The 17,973-nt window shown below is 47.9% G+C and overlaps 1 protein-coding gene across 1 annotated transcript in view; it reads left to right on the top strand.

Moving 5' to 3' along the window:
• Positions 1–9,162, top strand: part of LOC140388207 (histamine N-methyltransferase-like) — an 80,122-nt gene extending 70,960 nt beyond the window's left edge. Inside the window, exon 6 of the mRNA XM_072471998.1 lies at positions 8,611–9,162. Within this exon, the coding sequence (XP_072328099.1) occupies positions 8,611–8,951 (341 nt within the window). The 3' untranslated portion in view covers positions 8,952–9,162. The remainder of the gene's footprint in view (positions 1–8,610) is intronic.
• The last annotated feature ends 8,811 nt before the right edge of the window (positions 9,163–17,973 follow it).

The following is a 17,973-nucleotide window of genomic DNA, read 5'->3' on the forward strand; positions in this document are numbered from 1 at the left end:
TGGTAGAATTTTTTGAGGACGTTACCAGTGCAGTAGATAACGGGGAGCCAATGGATGTGGTATATCTGGATTTCCAGAAAGCTCTTGACAAGGTGCCACACAAAAGGTTGCTGCATAAACTAAAGATGCATGGCATTGAGGGTAAAGTAGTAGCATGGGTAGAGGATTGGTTAACTAACAGAAAGCAGAGAGTGGGGATAAATGGGTGTTTCTCTGGTTGGCAACCTGTAACTAGTGTGGTCCCTCAAGGATCAGTGTTGGGCCCGCAGTTGTTCACAATTTACATAGATGATTTGGAGTTGGGGACCATAAGACCATAAGACCAAAAGAAATAGGAGCGGAAGTAAGGCCATTCGGCCCATCGAGTCCACTCCACCATTCAATCATGGCTGATTTCAACTCCATTTACCCGCTCTCTCTCCATAGCCCTTAATTCCTCGAGAAATCAAGCATTTATCAACTTCTGTCTTAAAGACACTCAACGTCCCGGCCGCCACCGTCCTCTGTGGCAATGAATTCCACAGACCCACCACTCTCTGGCTGAAGAAATTTCTCCTCATCTCTGTTCTAAAGTGACTCCCTTTTATTCTAAGGCTGTGCCCCCGGGTCCTAGTCTCCCCTGCTAATGGAAACAACTTCCCTACATCCACCCTATCTAAGCCATTCATTATCTTGTAAGTTTCTATTAGATCTCCCCTCAACCTCCTAAACTCCAATGAATATAATCCCAGGATCCTCAGTATGTTAGGCCTACCATTCCTGGGATCATCCGTGTGAATCTCCGCTGGACCCGCTCCAGTGCCAGTATGTCCTTCCTGAGGTGTGGGGCCCAAAATTGCTCACAGTATTTTAAATGGGGCCTAACTAATGCTTTATAAAGCTTCAGAAGTACATCCCTGCTTTTATATTCCAAGCCTCTTGAGATAAATGACAACATTTCATTTGCTTTCTTAATCACGGACTCAACCTGCAAGTTTACCTTTAGAGAGTCCTGGACTAGGACTCCCAAGTCCCTTTGCACTTCAGCATTATGAATTTTGTCACCGTTTAGAAAATAGTCCATGCCTCTATTCTTTTTTCCAAAGTGCAAGACCTCGCACTTGCCCACATTGAATTTCATCAGCCATTTCTTGGACCACTCTCCTAAACTGTCTAAATCTTTCTGCAGCCTCCCCACCTCCTCCATACTACCTGCCCCTCCACCTATCTTTGTATCATCGGCAAACTTAGCCAGAATGCCCCCAGTCCCGTCATCTAGATCCTTAATATATAAGGAGAACAGCTGTGGCCCCAACACTGAACCCTGCGGGACACCACTCGTCACCGGTTGCCATTCCGAAAAAGAACCTATTATCCCAACTCTCTGCCTTCTGCCTGACAGCCAATCGTCAATCCATGTTAGTACCTTGCCTCGAATACCATGGGCCCTTATTTTACTCAGCAGTCTCCCGTGAGGCACCTTATCAAAGGCCTTTTGGAAGTCAAGATAGATAACATCCATTGGCTCTCCTTGGTCTAACCTATTTGTTATCTCTTCAAAGAACTCTAACAGGTTTGTCAGGCACGACCTCCCCTTACTTAATCCATGCAGACTTGTCCTAATCCGACCCTGCACTTCCAAGAATTTAGAAATCTCATCCTTAACAATGGATTCTAGAATCTTGCCAACAACCGAGGTTCGGCTAATTGGCCTATAATTTTCCATATTTTTCCTTGTACCCTTCTTGAACAGGGGGGTTACAACAGCGATTTTTCAATCCTCTGGGACTTTCCCTGACTCCAGTGACTTTTGAAAGATCATAACTAACGCCTCCACTATTTCTTCAGCTATCTCCTTTAGAACTCTAGGATGTAGCCCATCTGGGCCCAGAGATTTATCAATTTTTAGACCTTTTAGTTTCTCTAGCACTTTCTCCTTTGTGATGGCTACCATATTCAACTCTGCCCCCTGACTCTCCGGAATTGTTGGGATATTACTCATGTCTTCTACTGTGAAGACTGACACAAAGTATTTATTTAGTTCCTCAGCTATTTCCTTGTCTCCCATCACAAAATTACCAGCGTCATTTTGGAGCGGCCCAATGTCAACTTTTGCCTCCCGTTTGTTTTTAATGTATTTCAAGAAACTTTTACTATCATTCCTAATGTTACTGGCTCATCTACCTTCATATTTGATCCTCTCTTTCCTTATTTCTCTCTTTGTTATCCTCTGTTTGTTTTTATAGACTTCCCAATCTTCTGACTTCCCACTACTCTTTGCCACATTAGGCTTTCTCTTTTGCTTTGATGCTTTCCCTAACTTCCTTTGTCAGCCATGGCTGCATAATCCCCCCTCTGATAATGTTTCTTTTCTTTGGGATGAACCTCTGTACTGTGTCCTCAATTACTCCCAGAAACTCCTGCCATTGCTGTTCTACTGTCTTTCCCACTAGGCTCTGCTCCCAGTCGATTTTCGTCAGTTCCTCCCTCATGCCCCTGTAGTTACCTTTATTTAACTGTAACACCTTTACATCTGATTCTACCTCCTTTCTTTCAAATTGGAGATTGAATTCGACCATATTATGATCACTGCCTCCTAAGTGCTCCCTTACTTTAAGATCTTTAATCAAGTCTGGCTCATTACATAACACTAAGTCCAGAATGGCCTGTCCCCTCGTGGGCTCCATCACAAGCTGTTCCAAAAAGCCCTCCTGTAAACATTCAGTGAATTCCCTTTCCTTGGGTCCACTGGCAGCATTATTTACCCAGTCCACCTGCATATTGAAATCCCCCATGATCACTATGACCTTGACTTTCTGACATGCACTTTCTATTTCGTGGTGCATTTTGTGCCCCCGGTCCTGACCACTGTTAGGAGGCCTGTACATAACTCCCATTATGGTTTTTTGCCTTTGTGGTTCCTCAACTCTACCCACACAGACTCCACATCATCCGACCCTATGTCGTTTAGTGCTATTGATTTAATTTAATTCCTAATTAACAAGGCAACCCCGCCCCCTCTGCCCACCTCTCTGTCTTTTCGATAGGTTGTGAATCCCTGGATGTTTAAATGCCAGTCCTGAACCCCCTGCAATCATGTCTCTGTGATGCCTACCACATCATACCTGCCAGTCACAATCTGGGCCTCAAGCTCATCTACCTTGTTCCGTACACTGCGCGCATTTAAATATAGAAGCTTTAATTCTCTATTGACCGTCCCTTTTTGTTTTCTTCGTGTGGTGGACCTTGGTTTACTGAGCCTTTCCATACACTGTGTCATATTTTGTGGGATGGGGACAACCGTAACCACACTTGAGTTTTGTCTGTTCGTGTTTTTTTGTATTCCTAAGCAGCTACGGTCCCCACTGATTACTTCACCTCTTGGTTCCCTGACTTTCCCTTCCCCCCCAATCTTTAGTTTAAAGTCCTACTGACCACCCTATTTACTCTTTTCGCCAGAACACTGGTCCCAGCTCGGTTCAGGTGGAGACCATCCCAACGGTATAGGTCCCCCCTGTCCCAAAACTGATGCCAGTGTCCCATGATGTGGAGATGCCGGCGTTGGACTGGGGTGAGCACAGTACAAAGTCTTACAACACCAGGTTAAAGTCCAACAGGTTTGTTTCGATGTCACTAGCTTTCGGAGCGCTGCTCCTTCCTCAGGTGAATGAAGAGGTCTGTTCGAGAAACACATATATAGACAAATTCAAAGATGCCAAACAATGCTTGGAATGCGAGCATTAGCAGGTGATTAAATCTTTACAGATCCAGAGATGGGGTAACCCCAGGGTAAAGAGGTGTGAATTGTGTCAAGCCAGTACAGTTGGTAGGATTTCGCAGGCCAGATGGTGGGGGATGAATGTAATGTGACATGAATCCCAGGTCCCGGTTGAGGCCGCACTCATGTGTGCGGAACTTGGCTATAAGTTTCTGGCTAATCGAGTTTTGTTTTTCATTGCTAGAGGGATGAAGTTCAAGACTAGGGACGTTATGCTGCAATTGTATAAGGTGTTGGTGAGGCCACATCTGGATTATTGTGTTCAGTTTTGGTCTCCTTACCTGAGAAAGGACATATTGGCACTGGAGGGAGTGCAGAGGAGATTCACTAGGTTGATCCCAGAGTTGAGGGGATTAGATTATGACGAGAGGTTGAGTAGACTGGGACTGTACTCATTGGAGTTTAGAAGGATGCGAGGGGATCTTATTGAAACATGTAAAATTATGAAGGGAATAGATTGGATAGATGCGGGCAGGTTGTTTCCACTGGTCGGGGAAAGCAGAACTAGGGGGCATAGCCTCAAAATAAGGGGAAGTAGATTTAGGACGGAGTGTAGGAGTAACTTCTTCACCCAAAGGGTTGTGAATCTCTGGAATTCCTTGCCCAGTGAAGCAGTTGAGGCTCCTTCTTTAAACGTTTTTAAGAAAACGATAGATACCTTTCTAAAGAATAAAGGGATTCAGGGATTCGGGGATATGGTATACTGGCCGGAGAGTGGAGCTGAGTCCACAAAGATCAGCCATGATCTCATCAAATGGCGGAGCAGGCTCGAGGGGCCAGATGGCCTACTCCTGTTCCTAGTTCTTATGTTCTTATGAATTCTCCCGCTTCAGGTTTTGCTCATAAGCAGAGAGCTGGAGCACAGCCTTGTGGTCAGATTTGTCAAAGTGTGGGCGGGCGATAGAGCGGTAGGCATGTTTGATATTTGTGTAGCAGTGGTCCAGGATGTTTGGGCCTATGGTGGAACAGGTGACGTGTTGGTGGTAACTTGGTAGTACGCTCTTGAGCTTGGCCTGATTGAAGTCCCCAGCTACAATGAACAAGGCCTCAGGATGTTTTGTTTCAAGGCTATTTGTGGTGGTGAATATTTTGTGCAGTGCGATTTTCACATTTGCATGGGGTGGGATGTAAACTACCGCCAGGATAACGGAGCTGAACTCCCGCGGAAGGTAGAAGGGGCGGCATTTTAGCATCAGGTATTCCTTGTCCGGGGAGCAGAAACTCGCCAGTGTTGCTGCATCTAGGCACCAGGAGGTGTTGATTAGGAGGCAGACCCCACCTCCCCTAGACTTGCCTGAGGCCGCCGTATGGTCCATTCTGTGGATTGAGAAGCCCTCTGGTTGTAAGGCACAGTCCGGTGAAGCAGGAGTGAGCCATGGCTCCGTGAAGCAGAGCACACAGCAGTCCCTCAGTTCTCTTTGAAAAGTGAGTCTGGCTTTAATTTCGTCTGGCTTGTTTTCTAGAGATTGGACATTAGCTAGGAGTAAGCTAGGCAGAGGGGCTTTGGGGCCGCATTGTTTCACTATCACCTGCAGGCCTGCACAATTTCCACGTTTCCTGGTTCGAGCACACCCACCACTAGTCACCGGCTGCCATCCTGAAAAAGACCCCTTTATCCCCACTCTCTGCCTTCTGCTCGTCAGCCAATCCTCTATCCATGCCATAATCTTACCCTTAATACCATGGGCTCTTAACTTATTTAGCAGTCTCCTATCTGGCACCTTGTCAAAGGCCTTCAGGAAATCGAAATAAATCACATCCACTGTTCTCCTTTGTCTAACTTCCCTGTTATCTCCTCAAAGAATTCTAACAGTTTTGTCAGACATGACCACCCCTTGACGAAGCCTTGCTGACTCAGTCCTATTTTATCTTGCACTTCCAAGTATTCCACCATCTCATCTTTAATAATGGGCTCTAAAATCTTACCAATGACCGAAGTCAGGCTAACCGGCCTGTAATTTTCCCGTCTACTGTTTCCCTCCCTTCATAAGTAGCGGTGTTACATTAGCCACTTTCCAGTCCTCTGGGACCTTTCCGGCCTCCAGTGATTCCTGAAAAATCACCACCAATGCCTCCACAATCTCCTCAGCTATCTCTTTTAGAACCCTGGGGTGTAGTCCATTCGGTCCAGGTGATTTATTCCCCTTCAGTCCTTTCAGTTTTCTCACAACCTTCTCGTTAGTGATGGCCACTGCACTCACCTCTGACCCCTGATTCTTCTGGAGCTCTGGCATCCCACTGGTGTCTTCCACCGTGAAGATTGATGCAAAGTAACTATTCAGTTCCTCTGCCTTTTATTTATTTCCTATTATCACTCCTCAGGCCATATTTTCCATTGGTCTAAAGTCTATTTTTGCCTCTCATCTTTTAAATATTGAAAAAATCTCTTCCTATCTTCTTTTATATTATTAGCTAGCTTGCACTCAGATTTCATCTTCGCCCCCTTATTGCTTTTTTAGTTGTCCTCTGCTCGCTTTTAAAGGATTCCCAATCCTCTGGCTTCCCACAAATCCTTGCCACCTTGTATTCTTATTCTTTTGCTTTTATGCTGTCTGTAGCACCATCGATCACACACGAGGCGAGACGTAAAGAACTTCAATCGAGGCTTTATTGAGCAGACTTGTTCAGACTCGTTCCCCAGCAGCTCAGTCACAGAATGCAGCTGCGGGGATTAACCCAGGTTCTTATACCCCGCCTATCTGGGTGGAGCCCAGTAGGCGGCGATTCCAATCGGGATCCAGCATCTGTCCTCCAATGGCTCCTCGGCATTCATGGTGTACCGTATTGCCCTTAATACATACCACCACACTGTCCTTGACTTCTCTCATCAACCATGGATGCCTTGTCCTCCCTTCAGCATGTTTCCTCCTCCTTGGGATGAATTTCTGTTCTGCCTCCTGAGTCACCCCCAAAAACTCCTGCCATTCCTGCTCCACTGTCTTCTCTGCTAGGCTCATTTTCCAATCAACTCTGGCCAGCTCCTCCTTCATGCCTTTGTAGTTACCCTTATTTAATTGTACTACCATTACATCTGATTCCAGCTTCTCCCTCTCAAACTGAAGGGTAAATTCTACCATATTGTGATCCCTGCTCCCAAAGGGTTCCTTCACCTTAAGTTCCCTATCAGGTCTGCCTCATTACACATCACCAAATCCAGTATTGCCTGTTCCCTAGTCGGCTCTGTTACAAGCTGCTGCAAAAAAAATCTCTTAGACATTCCACAAATTATTTTTCTTGGAATCCACTAGCAACCTGATTTTCCCAGTCCGCCTGCATATTGAAGTCCCCCACGATTATTGTAATGTTGCCTTTTTTACATGTTTTCTCTATCTCTTGATTTATTTTCTGCCCACGTCCTGACTACTGCTCGGGGGCCGGTGCATAACGCCCATCAGGGTCTTTTTACCTTTACGATTCCTCAACTCTACCCGAGAGATTCAATGCCTTCTAATCCTATATCGCTCCTTGCTATCAATTTAACTTCATTCCTTTGCCTAGCTGCCTGTCCTTTCGATAGGACACATATCTTTGTCTATTTAGATCCCAACCCTGTTCCCCTTGCAGCCACGTCTCTGTGATCCCCACAACATCATACCGGCCAATTTAAATGTGCGTAACAAGCTCATTTACCTTGTTCCGTACACTGCACTTATTAAGGTACAACACCCTCAGTCCTGCATTAACCACAAACCTTCTCATACTTGTCACCTTTTTAGCTCTGCCTGAGGGTGATGTTGTTCTCTCATTTTTGTTCTCTATGTCCCCTTCAGTTATTACACATTCTCAGCTAACGCTCTGGTTCCCACACCCTGCCACACTAATTAAAATCCCCCCCGAGTGAATCTAGCAAACCTCCCAACCTGGATATTGGTGTCCCTCAAGTTAAGATGCAACCCGTCCTTTTTGTACAGATCCCAACTGCCCCGGAAGAGATCCCAATGGACCAGAAATCTGAAACCCTCCCTCCTCCACCATCAGTTTAGCCACGTGTTTAGCTGAACTATCCTCCTATTTCTAGCCTCACTGGCATGTGGCACAGAGAGTAATCCTGAGATTACAACCCTAGAGGTCCTGCTTTTTATACCTTGAATGTATTCAGTGATCAGGCCTCCACAGCCTCCTGTGGCAAAGAATCCCACAGATTCACTGTCCTTTGACTGAGGAAACTTTTCCCCATCTCAGTCTAAAATGACTGTACCCTGACACTGCATTCCCTGTATCTAAACCCCACAACCAGGAGAAACCATCCTGCCTGCATCTAGTCTGTCCAGTCCTGTCAGAATTTAATACCTTTCAAACATATCTCCTCTCACCTTTCGAAACTCTAGTGTATATAGGCCCATTCAAACCAATCTCTCCTCATAGAGCAGTCCCACCAACCCTGGTATCAGCCTATTGGACCCCCGATGCACGTCATCTATGGCAAGTATATCTTTTCTCAGGTAGGGAGGCCAAATCTGCATGCAATGCTCCAGGATTTGGTCTCACCAAGACCCTGTATAACTGCAGTAAGACATCCCTACTTGTGAACTCCAATCCTCTTGCAATGAAGGCCAGCGTACAATTTGTTTTCATAATTGCTTGCTGCACCTGCCTCTCCACTTTCATTGACTGGTGTACCACCCTTTGTGCATCCACCCTTCGCAATATAACACCTTTTGAATAATATTCTTCCCTTCTGATTTTCACACCAAAGTGTAAAACGTCACATTTACCCATGCTACACTGCATCTACCATGTGTTTGCCCAGGCACCAAACTTGTCTCGATCACCTTGAAAGCTCCTCATTTCCACATATCTGCATTTCAATTCATTTTGTTTGACAATTGTATTTCACATATTACTGTTAACAGGTGATGGTGGATGGCATTCACTTTGGAAAAAAGCTGGATCCCATTTTCCGACCAAAAGTGGTTTCCTTGGTGTCCAAAAAGTGCTTGATGAAATGAGAGTGAAGTATCAGATCTATGAGCTACCCTCTGACATGGATATCACAGAGTGTTTCATTGAAGGGAATGAAAATGGGGAACGTCTGTTGGATTTCCTCACTGAGGTAGCAGACTTCAGGAAAACTGCCCCTCCGGATCTGAAGGCTGAAGTTCTTCGTTACCTACGCCATCCTCAGTGCTCAAGAGAGGAAAATGGGAAAATTATTTTCAACAATGATTTGCATTTCATAGTGGTTGACAATTAACTTGATTTCTGTGTGTCATCCATTACCCAGTTAATTTCACTTAGAATTAGCTGAATACTTATTATCTTTTCTTGCTTCAGATTTGTTGGCATTAAGATCAAGTTAGTCTTGCATCGTGCTTGCATCAATGTTTTAAATCCATTCAAAAATGCTGCTCTTAAATTTATAAAACAGTTCTTCATAAGATTGAAAAATAAAAATCCTATGTTAACGACTGTGTTATATCGTCAATTCACTGTGAGACCGTGAGAACGAGTGAACATTAGGCTTCAATATCCATGAACTCGCCTGCCAGAGTCGGCTGTACAAATGAGTGTCACCCACAGGTGGCCGGACTATATATGGCCCCGGTGAGGGCGGAGCCAGGGGCGGAGCCCACCGGGGTTCCAGTACAGTACCTGGAAGTAGCCCGTATCATCACTTCCAGGTCATGGGTCACATCATTACAGACAGTCCAGACAGCTCATGCATTAGGTGAAATACATTCACCACAGACTGCAGGTTTAAAAACTCATCTAGTTACAGTAATTTTCCCCAGTTAGCTGGACAGTTGGTTTGTGATGCAGATCGAGGCCAACAGCATGGGTTCAATTCCGGTACTGGCTGAGGTGATTCATGAAGATCCACCTTCTTAACGTTTCCCTTGCCCGAGTTGTGGTGATTCTCCGGTTAAATCACCACCAGTCAGCTCTCTCTCTCTCAAAGGGGAGAGTATCCTATGGTCATTTGTGACTATGTCGAGTTTACTTTACTTTATATCCGAATCTCCTTGCGGAAAATCAGATTTTAATTCATGTAAGTACCAGTAGCTTGGTTTGATGGGTGGCACAGCAGTGCAGTGGTTATCACTATTGCTTCACAGGGCCAGAGACCCAGTTTCGATTTCTGACTAGGGTCACTGTCTGCGCGGAGTCTGCACGTTTTTCCCTTGTCTATGTGGATTTCCTCCGGGCGCTCCAGTTTCATCCCACATGCCCCGAAATTCATGCTTTTAGGTAAATTGGACATTCTGGATTCTCCCTCAGTGTACTTGAGGGATTTTCACAGTAACATTATTACAGTGTTAATGTAAGCCTACTTGTGATTTTCATAGATTTTCATAAACTTTACAGTGCAGATAGAGGCTATTCGGCCCATCGAGTCTGCACAGGCTCTTGGAAAGATCACCCTACCCAAACCCACACCTCCACCCTATCCCCACAACACAGTAACCCCACCCAACACGAATGGCAATTTTGGACACTAAGGGCAATTTAGCATGGCCAATCCACCTAACCTGCACATCTTTGGACTGTGGGAGGAAACCGGAGCACCCGAAGGCAACCCACGCACACACGGGGAGAACGTGGAGACTCCGAACAGACAGTGACCCAAGCCGTGAATCGAACATGGCATGGTAGTACAGTGGCTAACATTGTTGCTTCACAGCTCCAGGCCCCAGGTTCGGTTCCCGGCTTGGGTCACTGTCTGTGCGGAGTGCGCACAATCTCCCGTTTGTGTGTGGGTTTCCTCCTCGTGCTCCGGTTTCCTGCCACAGTCTAAAGATGTGCAGGTTAGGTGGATTGGCCATGATAAATTGTCGTTAGTGTCCAAAAATATTAGGTACGGTTACTGGGTTCCGGGAATAGGGTGGAGGTGTGGGCTTAAGTGGAGTGCTCTTTCCAAGGGACTTGATTGCAGACTTGATTGGCCGAATGGCCTCTTTTTGCACTGTAAATTCTATGATTCTCCCTCCGAACATGTGCTGGAGTGTGGCGACTAGCGGATTTTCACAGTAACGTCATTGCAGTGTTAATTTATGCTTACTTGTGACAGTAGTAAAGATTATTATTATTTTAATGACAGGGATCTCGATGCCCTCCTTCGGGAATTTTAGGCCCACTGGCATGTGCTCTACACCAGGGATGGCTCAAAGAAGCACATCAGCCATAGTTGTCCAGCCATTGCCCAGAAGGTTAGCATGGCTGCCACCTGTCCACAATGTACCATCAAACGCTGGAGGCAGATAAATGATCTCAACTATGCTGCCAGGGTAATTCCAATCTTAGCTCCTTCCACGAGCAAACTCTCAGCATGGTGTCATGTACTCAAATGGCTACTGTCTTCCTGGATCTCACACATTCAGTCGCGGGGGACACATACCAACAGGACCTTCAATGCTTAACCATCCTATCTGTCATGTTGCTCACACTCTATTCTCTGTTCCTTCTGGGGAGGGTGCATCACACACAGGGGACATGCATTTTACCCAACCTCTGCTCCTTCTCCTCTGAACACCATGTCAACCAGCATGGAAACCTTGGTCAAGGCTGTCCTACCAGATCTGCAATCATCATGCACTCCACGACCACACACACTGCTGGACACTGTCAGGATGTAGGCCAGATGGGGATGAGGCACCTTGACCTCCCTCCAGTTGCCCCACCTCCTTCAGGAGTCAGGTCAGGGCCCTCTGGCACCCACTGGGATGATGAGCATTAGTCGGGCCCCCAGGGACCTTCACTCAAGATACTCTGCCTTTGCTGGATATCCTGGTTGTATTGTAATTCACCGACTGACCACTAGGAATCTCATTAGTATATAAGTGAATGTTAGAGTCAGGTGGCCTCAGACTAACGAGGGAGTAGGTAGACAGATAGTGGATTGTGCATGTTCATACTGTTATTCATCTGTTGTTTCGTATATATTTGACCCACAGTTAATGTCAATAAATCGTTTAAAGCTTTAGCTACAAGTATTCTTGTAATATAAATCAGGGCATCCGAAAGAACATTACAGTGCAAACAACTGATTGTGTGTCTGCCCCTGAGCAGGAACCTTATGAGGCTGGGGACCTCCAGGGATATCAGCCGCGGATGCCTCCGAAGTCTCCCCTCTTCCACGACATCAACACACTCATTCTTGAAAAATAAATTTAGATGACCCAATTATTTTTTTGGCATGGCCACTCCACCTAGCCTGCACATCGTTTGGGTTGTGGGGATGAGACCCACGGACAGTGACCTGGATCGAACCCGGGTCCTTGGTGCCGTGAGGCAGCTATGCAAACCACTGCGCCACCGTGCCGCTCTGACAACAACGCACCCTTGTCCCTCAGCAACCCTCTGGGCAGCTGCACCTCTTCATCTTCACATTCTGAGGAGGCCTTCTGGCAGGTCTTCACCTTTCTGCATAGCCACATTGTGAAGGGCACGGCAAACTGCAATCATGTGCCAAAACCTTTGTGGTACATATTACAGCGAGCCACCAAAGTGGTCCAGGCATCACATCTTCAGAGGTCCAATCGCCTCTATGAGAGTGCATGTGGTGGTGTTGTACCTTTCCCTGGCTGGAGTCTGAAGGCTACGCACCAGAGTCATGAGCCAGTGTTTATCCCCCAGCAATCATTCTTGCCGACCTACTGGCCCCTCAAAGAGGAAACCTCCACTTGGTGTTACGTCTTTGTCGAGCAGGTGGCGTATGTGTGAACCAGATCTCTGGACAATCATAGCTTTACCTTTCACTGCCTCCCACTTTTGTGTAGAAAGGAGACTCGTTGTCGAAAGACATTCGGTCTGGATACCTTCCCCTCAGCCTGCTGTTGATGCTCAGGCTCCTCCTGGCCATGTCCCCTGATGCACGATCAATTGCACAAAGACTAAAGTTGGGTACAACTGTGGCTTTATTACAGTCAGATGCGTGGCCTCCTGCTGCAGCTGGCGAAATGGCAGGGCACTGCAGGTCATGCATATTTATACAGTTCTCCGTGGGCGGAGCCAGCCGGCAGGGACTACCGGCGAACCTGTAGTGCAGGTCCTACCTTACATCTCCTATTACAGTGGTTCACCACATCCCCAAAGTCGTGCCTCCTGCTGGAGTTGCACACGCCGACGCCTTTCCCTCCTTCACTTCCTGCATCAAATGAAGATTCTGAAAAAAGCTCCCTGGATCACTGGATCCATTCCCCCTTTTCCCTCCTCTCCGAAAAGTTATATTTAAGACCAAAATGTTTAAGGGGTGCTGAAAAATGTGCGAACGAGAGACCTACGGGGGAAGTAGGGCAGGTAAATGTTTGGCAGTTTAGATGGGATTTTTCCTCATGCTACCTTATCCCTAGAACTCTAGCACACTTATCGAGACGTAGAGATGAGCAGCATTCCATTCCACAGAAGTGGGGCTGGATTTTCCATTCTGGAGACTAAGTATCCAGGCCAGCATGAAAACGGTGGTGTTTTACGCCAGGAAAACTGGCGCAAAATTGGCACCGATTCCCTGTTCTGGGGGAGGGGGGGGGGATGCTAGCAGCCAGGCACCGTAGAATTCCCAGCTCTATCTGTCGATACGGCCTGCAGAATGGCCAGGTCCATGGCTGCGCATGCACACGGCGGCGTCCTGCAGCGGCCGTACCATGCTTCTTGGCGGATGCCACTCACAGACCCGGCCCTGCAAAAATAGCCCTCCCCTTCGGCCGGCTCGCGCACACTGGACCTCCCACCACAATGGCCCAAGCCCAGAATAATGATCCCCTGCCCGCGGGTCGGCTCTCCCCTGACTGTGACGGCGCTGGACTGAGTCCGCAGCTGCCACGCTGAGTTCCGGATGGGTGAGACCACACATGGCTCACGCCGTCGGGAACTAGAACGGTCGGTGACGGAGCATCGCGGGGGGGGGGGGCCTCAGCCGGCTTCAGGAGGGCGGGGATACGGCGCATGGCGTACTCCTAGAGTACTCCGCTTTTCAGGGGGCGGAGCGGCGCGAAAGCGGCGGCGCCCCCGATTTTGTCATCATCGGGGATTCTCCGTCGCGTCGGCAAACGCGATTTCGGCGTCGGGGATCGGAGAATCCAGCCTGTGATATCTGGAGCCATGTTTGTGGGGAGGGGGTTGGAGCAGGGTAGTGAGAACTTGTGAATTATATGATGGTTGTCCATGGTGAATAAATGGAATCCATTTGGGCACTGAATGGCATTAATTGTTAACTCGTGACTCCCCTTCACTGAGGGATTGGAGAATTGATGCAGCTTTTTCCCCTTAACTATCGCCTTCATTCTCCAAGACTGCATTCCTGTCTGCCACCATGTAGCTTTTCAAATTTGACGTGAGGCTATTGATTTATGCTATCCCTTTAATGGCACAAAATTAGAAATCTGGCTTGCTGTTGCTTCCTGGGCAAGGTGGTCTGTGAACTCTTTTCTTGGTCTGGACCCTGTCCACTGTAGCACCACTAACAAATGAGTCAGTGTCCCAAGGAGAAGCCCCAAATCCCAGATTAGCATTTCTCATTTCTCCCGTACTTGATCATTCCCCTCCCAGACATAATGGATCTTACTTTTGATTTTGGAAGGTGCCATTTTACTTCTGTGACGCGATGATGGTGCTACACCTTCATGACAGAACAGAGTTTGGCCCTCCCTCCCTTACTGTCCATATGCTTCTTATTTACCTAGAGCCTCACGATGTGCAGGTAGAGATGCCGCCTGTTATTCTGCGTCCTGTTGTTGTGGAATTGGACATTGACACATTCCCCCCGAGCCCATAACACATATGGACCTGTGCCCACCCCATCTGGAAGCTATGTGCGCCATCACTTACAGGGGATCCCACCACAACAGCCATGAAAGCTTCACATTCCACTCCCCCCCACCCGCCCCTCCGTGTGGTGAGACACGTATAGCTACGTACGGCTGTTGTATATATGTTCACTATTGTTCTACTGTTCTATTAGCATTGTTATCTCCACTGTTGTACATACTTATTGTTATTGCTGTTCTGTTATTGGTTGTTGCTGTTGTACTGTTGGAATGTTATTATTGGTGCTGCTGTTGGCTCCGCCTGTGGCTCCGCCCAGCTGTGGAGGTATAAAGCCTGTTGACCTGGGTCAGCCCTGCAGTGCGGGAGGAGCTACAGGTCGGCACATATTTAGCTTATTAAAGCATCGGTTCACTGCTTCTCAGCGTCTCGTCTGAATTGATGTCTATCACTCCGCATTATGTGTTTCTCATCTCCAGGTTGCAAATGCCCATTGTGACCATCTCCATACTCTCTGGAGCCGAGTACATAGAATGCGATCAGATGGAGAATTGGGCGTCTGGCTGAAATTGAGGTTCCCGGCGGGTTCCGAAATGACCGCTATGCTCCGGCCTACTGGTGGTGCGATCGGGGTTCACGCCAACATGCCAGCAGGAGGATTCTAATGGGTCGTAATGACCCACTTACATCCACTTACCAGACCAGCCACCAGAATCTCCAGACTCTCGGGATTCTCGGTCCTCTGGGCCGGGATCGTGTAGGCACTGATCACTATTGGTATTTACCAGTGAGTCCTCACGATGGGCCAAGGGCTTCCAAAGTCTACCCGATGGTCACCCTCCAACCCCACAATGCTTCACCTTCCCTCCCTACCAGACCCAACTCCCCCCACCACACCTGAGTAATATGGGAGACCCCCCCATAGAGACCCCTGCCGAAAGGGATCCCCACAGAGACCCATAACTAAAGGGATCCCCTAACTAAAAGGATCCCCCACAGATCCTCCAGAAAAGAGAAATCTGTCTGGAAACTCGAGAGCAGTCCAGACTTGGGGAGTCACAGAAATTACAATGGTAACACTTACGTGGAAGCACCAAGTGTCCATTTCTGGATAGAGAACAGCTGTGACCTGTGTTTAAACCCCTCGGATCCTGTAGCTGCAAGCCATTCATTCATTTCTGGCAGTGGCAGCTGCAGTGAGTGCGGGCAGCATGACCAGGGGAACCGCTCTCCAAAGTCGGAATTTTATTTTTTCAGAAATTTAGAGTACCCAATTCATTTTTTCCAATTAAGGAGCAATTTAACTTGGTCAATCCACCGACACTGCACATATTTGGGGTGTGGGGGCGAAACCCACGCAAACACGGGGAGAATGTGCAAACTCCACACGGACAGTGACACAGAGTCGGGATCGAACCCAGGACCTCGGCATTGTGAGGCAGCAGTGCTAATCATTGCGCCACCATGCTGTCCTTCGGAAGCAGCCAAATTATCTCCACCAAGCTGCAAGGATAAGTTGCCACCTCTCTCCTGGCATCAGTTCCGCCTGCCAACCCTCAAATTCTCAAACTGCCCCACTGCCTCCCCTGCAATCGACTGGCTGAAACCTCACACCCTCCCCAGATCCTATCTTCAAGCTTGTCCCTCAGAAACCCCCTGGCACTCACCATCACAACCCCTTAATATCTTGGTGTGGTGCCCACACATACCTCTTGGTATAGACTCTCCTGACACATCAAGAGCGTGGCTCACAATATCATTTCTTTGTCCCAGCAGGAGAATGATCTTTGTACAAGATTTGGCAGATCATGTTACAGTTGTATAAGACATTGGTTCAGCCACAGTTGGAATGCTGCGTACAGTTCTGGTCGCCACATTACCAAAAGGATGTGGATGCTTTGGAGAAGGTGCAGAGGAGGTTCACCAGGATGTTGCCTGGTATGGAGGGTGCTAGCTATGTAGAGAGGTTGAGTAGATTAGGATTATTTTCATTAGAAAGACGGAGGTTGAGGGGGGACCTCATTGAGGTCTACAAAATCATGAGAGGTATAGACAGGGTGGATAGCAAGAAGCTTTTCCCAGAGTGGGGGACTCAATTACTAAGGGTCATGAGTTCAAGGTGAGAGGGGAAAAGTTTAAGGGAGATATGCGTGGAAGGTTCTTTCCGCAGAGGGAGGTGGGTGCCTGGAACGCGGAGGTGGTAGAGGCGGAGGTGGTAGAGGCGGGCACGATAGCATCATTTAAGATGTATCTAGACAGATACAGGAATGGACAGGGAGCAGAGGGATACAGATCCTTAGAAAATAGGCAACAGTTTTAGATAGAGGATCTGGATCGGCGCAGGCTTGGAGGGCCGAAGGGCCTGTTTCTGTGCTGTAATTTTTCTTTGTTCTTTGTTCTTTGTTATCAGTGTCACAAGTAGGTTTACATTAACACGGCAATTAAGTTACAGTGAAGATAGCCCATACCAAGAGAGAAAGGGTGAAAATGGGGGTTGGAGTCCCACAGATCAGAATCATCAGCCCCTATGAGGAATGGGCCCTGGAGATCGCAGAGTTGTCCAAGGAGAATGCAGTGACCGACAGAGTGGTCGACTGACTGAGGAGAATCGCCCTCAGTGATGCTCGTCAGTGAGTCACTGAGTCAACCACACTCTGGAGTGCCTCAGCAAGTTCACCGCTCTGACCTATCACCTGCATCAGCTCTGGGACAATATTGTACATCTGATTGGGGCCCAGCTGTGTCCTGGGATCCAGCAGATCTCCGGCTGCTGTCTCCCTTCGATATTTCTGCCTCCACCTGATGTGCATCAGCAACTGTGTTGTTCTGACCAGATTGTGCCCCCAAAGCCTGTTCATCAATGTCGTCCACCGAGGTGTGTGCCTCTGCACTGGTGGAAGGTGCGGATGATAGCTGTGACGCATCGCCGGTGTTCTCCTTGGAGCTCTCTTCCGAGGTTATCTATCGGGTGGCAGGAGGGATATGACTACGGATGGCCCAACCTCATCGGATGGTGATCATGCAAGACAATGGAGATGAGTTCAGTGAAAGGGAAAGGTTGATTTGGTGTGACATTAACAGCTCACTTGAGACAAGTGTGACATTAACAGGTGTGTGTGGTGCAGGTGAAGCTCACTCCAGCTGCCCCTGCATCCTATGGACTCCTGTAGAGCCCAACAAGCACTGTCAGGGAGGAGGAAACTCTGGAGGCCAACCCAGGGCCTGCCATCAAGGAGACTATGACAGTCTCCAGTTCATCTAAATACCCCTCCTGACATCGACGCATCTTAAGGGCAATGGGCAGAAAAATATGTCACGGCAATGCCTGTAATACCGCTAAGTTGGCCAGGGCCCTCCTGCTCAAGGCCAACAGAGGACATCCGCCAAGGGAATCAATGGCCACAGGGTGCGGAAAGCAGCAGGCTGCCTCCATCTCTGATGTGCATGCTCGGGACGCACCTAGACGTAGTACTAGACCATGGAAGGTCAAGGAGAGTGAGGAGCACTGAGCGTGC

This window comes from Scyliorhinus torazame, chromosome 2 (assembly GCF_047496885.1).
Source record: "Scyliorhinus torazame isolate Kashiwa2021f chromosome 2, sScyTor2.1, whole genome shotgun sequence".
NCBI lineage: Eukaryota > Metazoa > Chordata > Chondrichthyes > Carcharhiniformes > Scyliorhinidae > Scyliorhinus > Scyliorhinus torazame.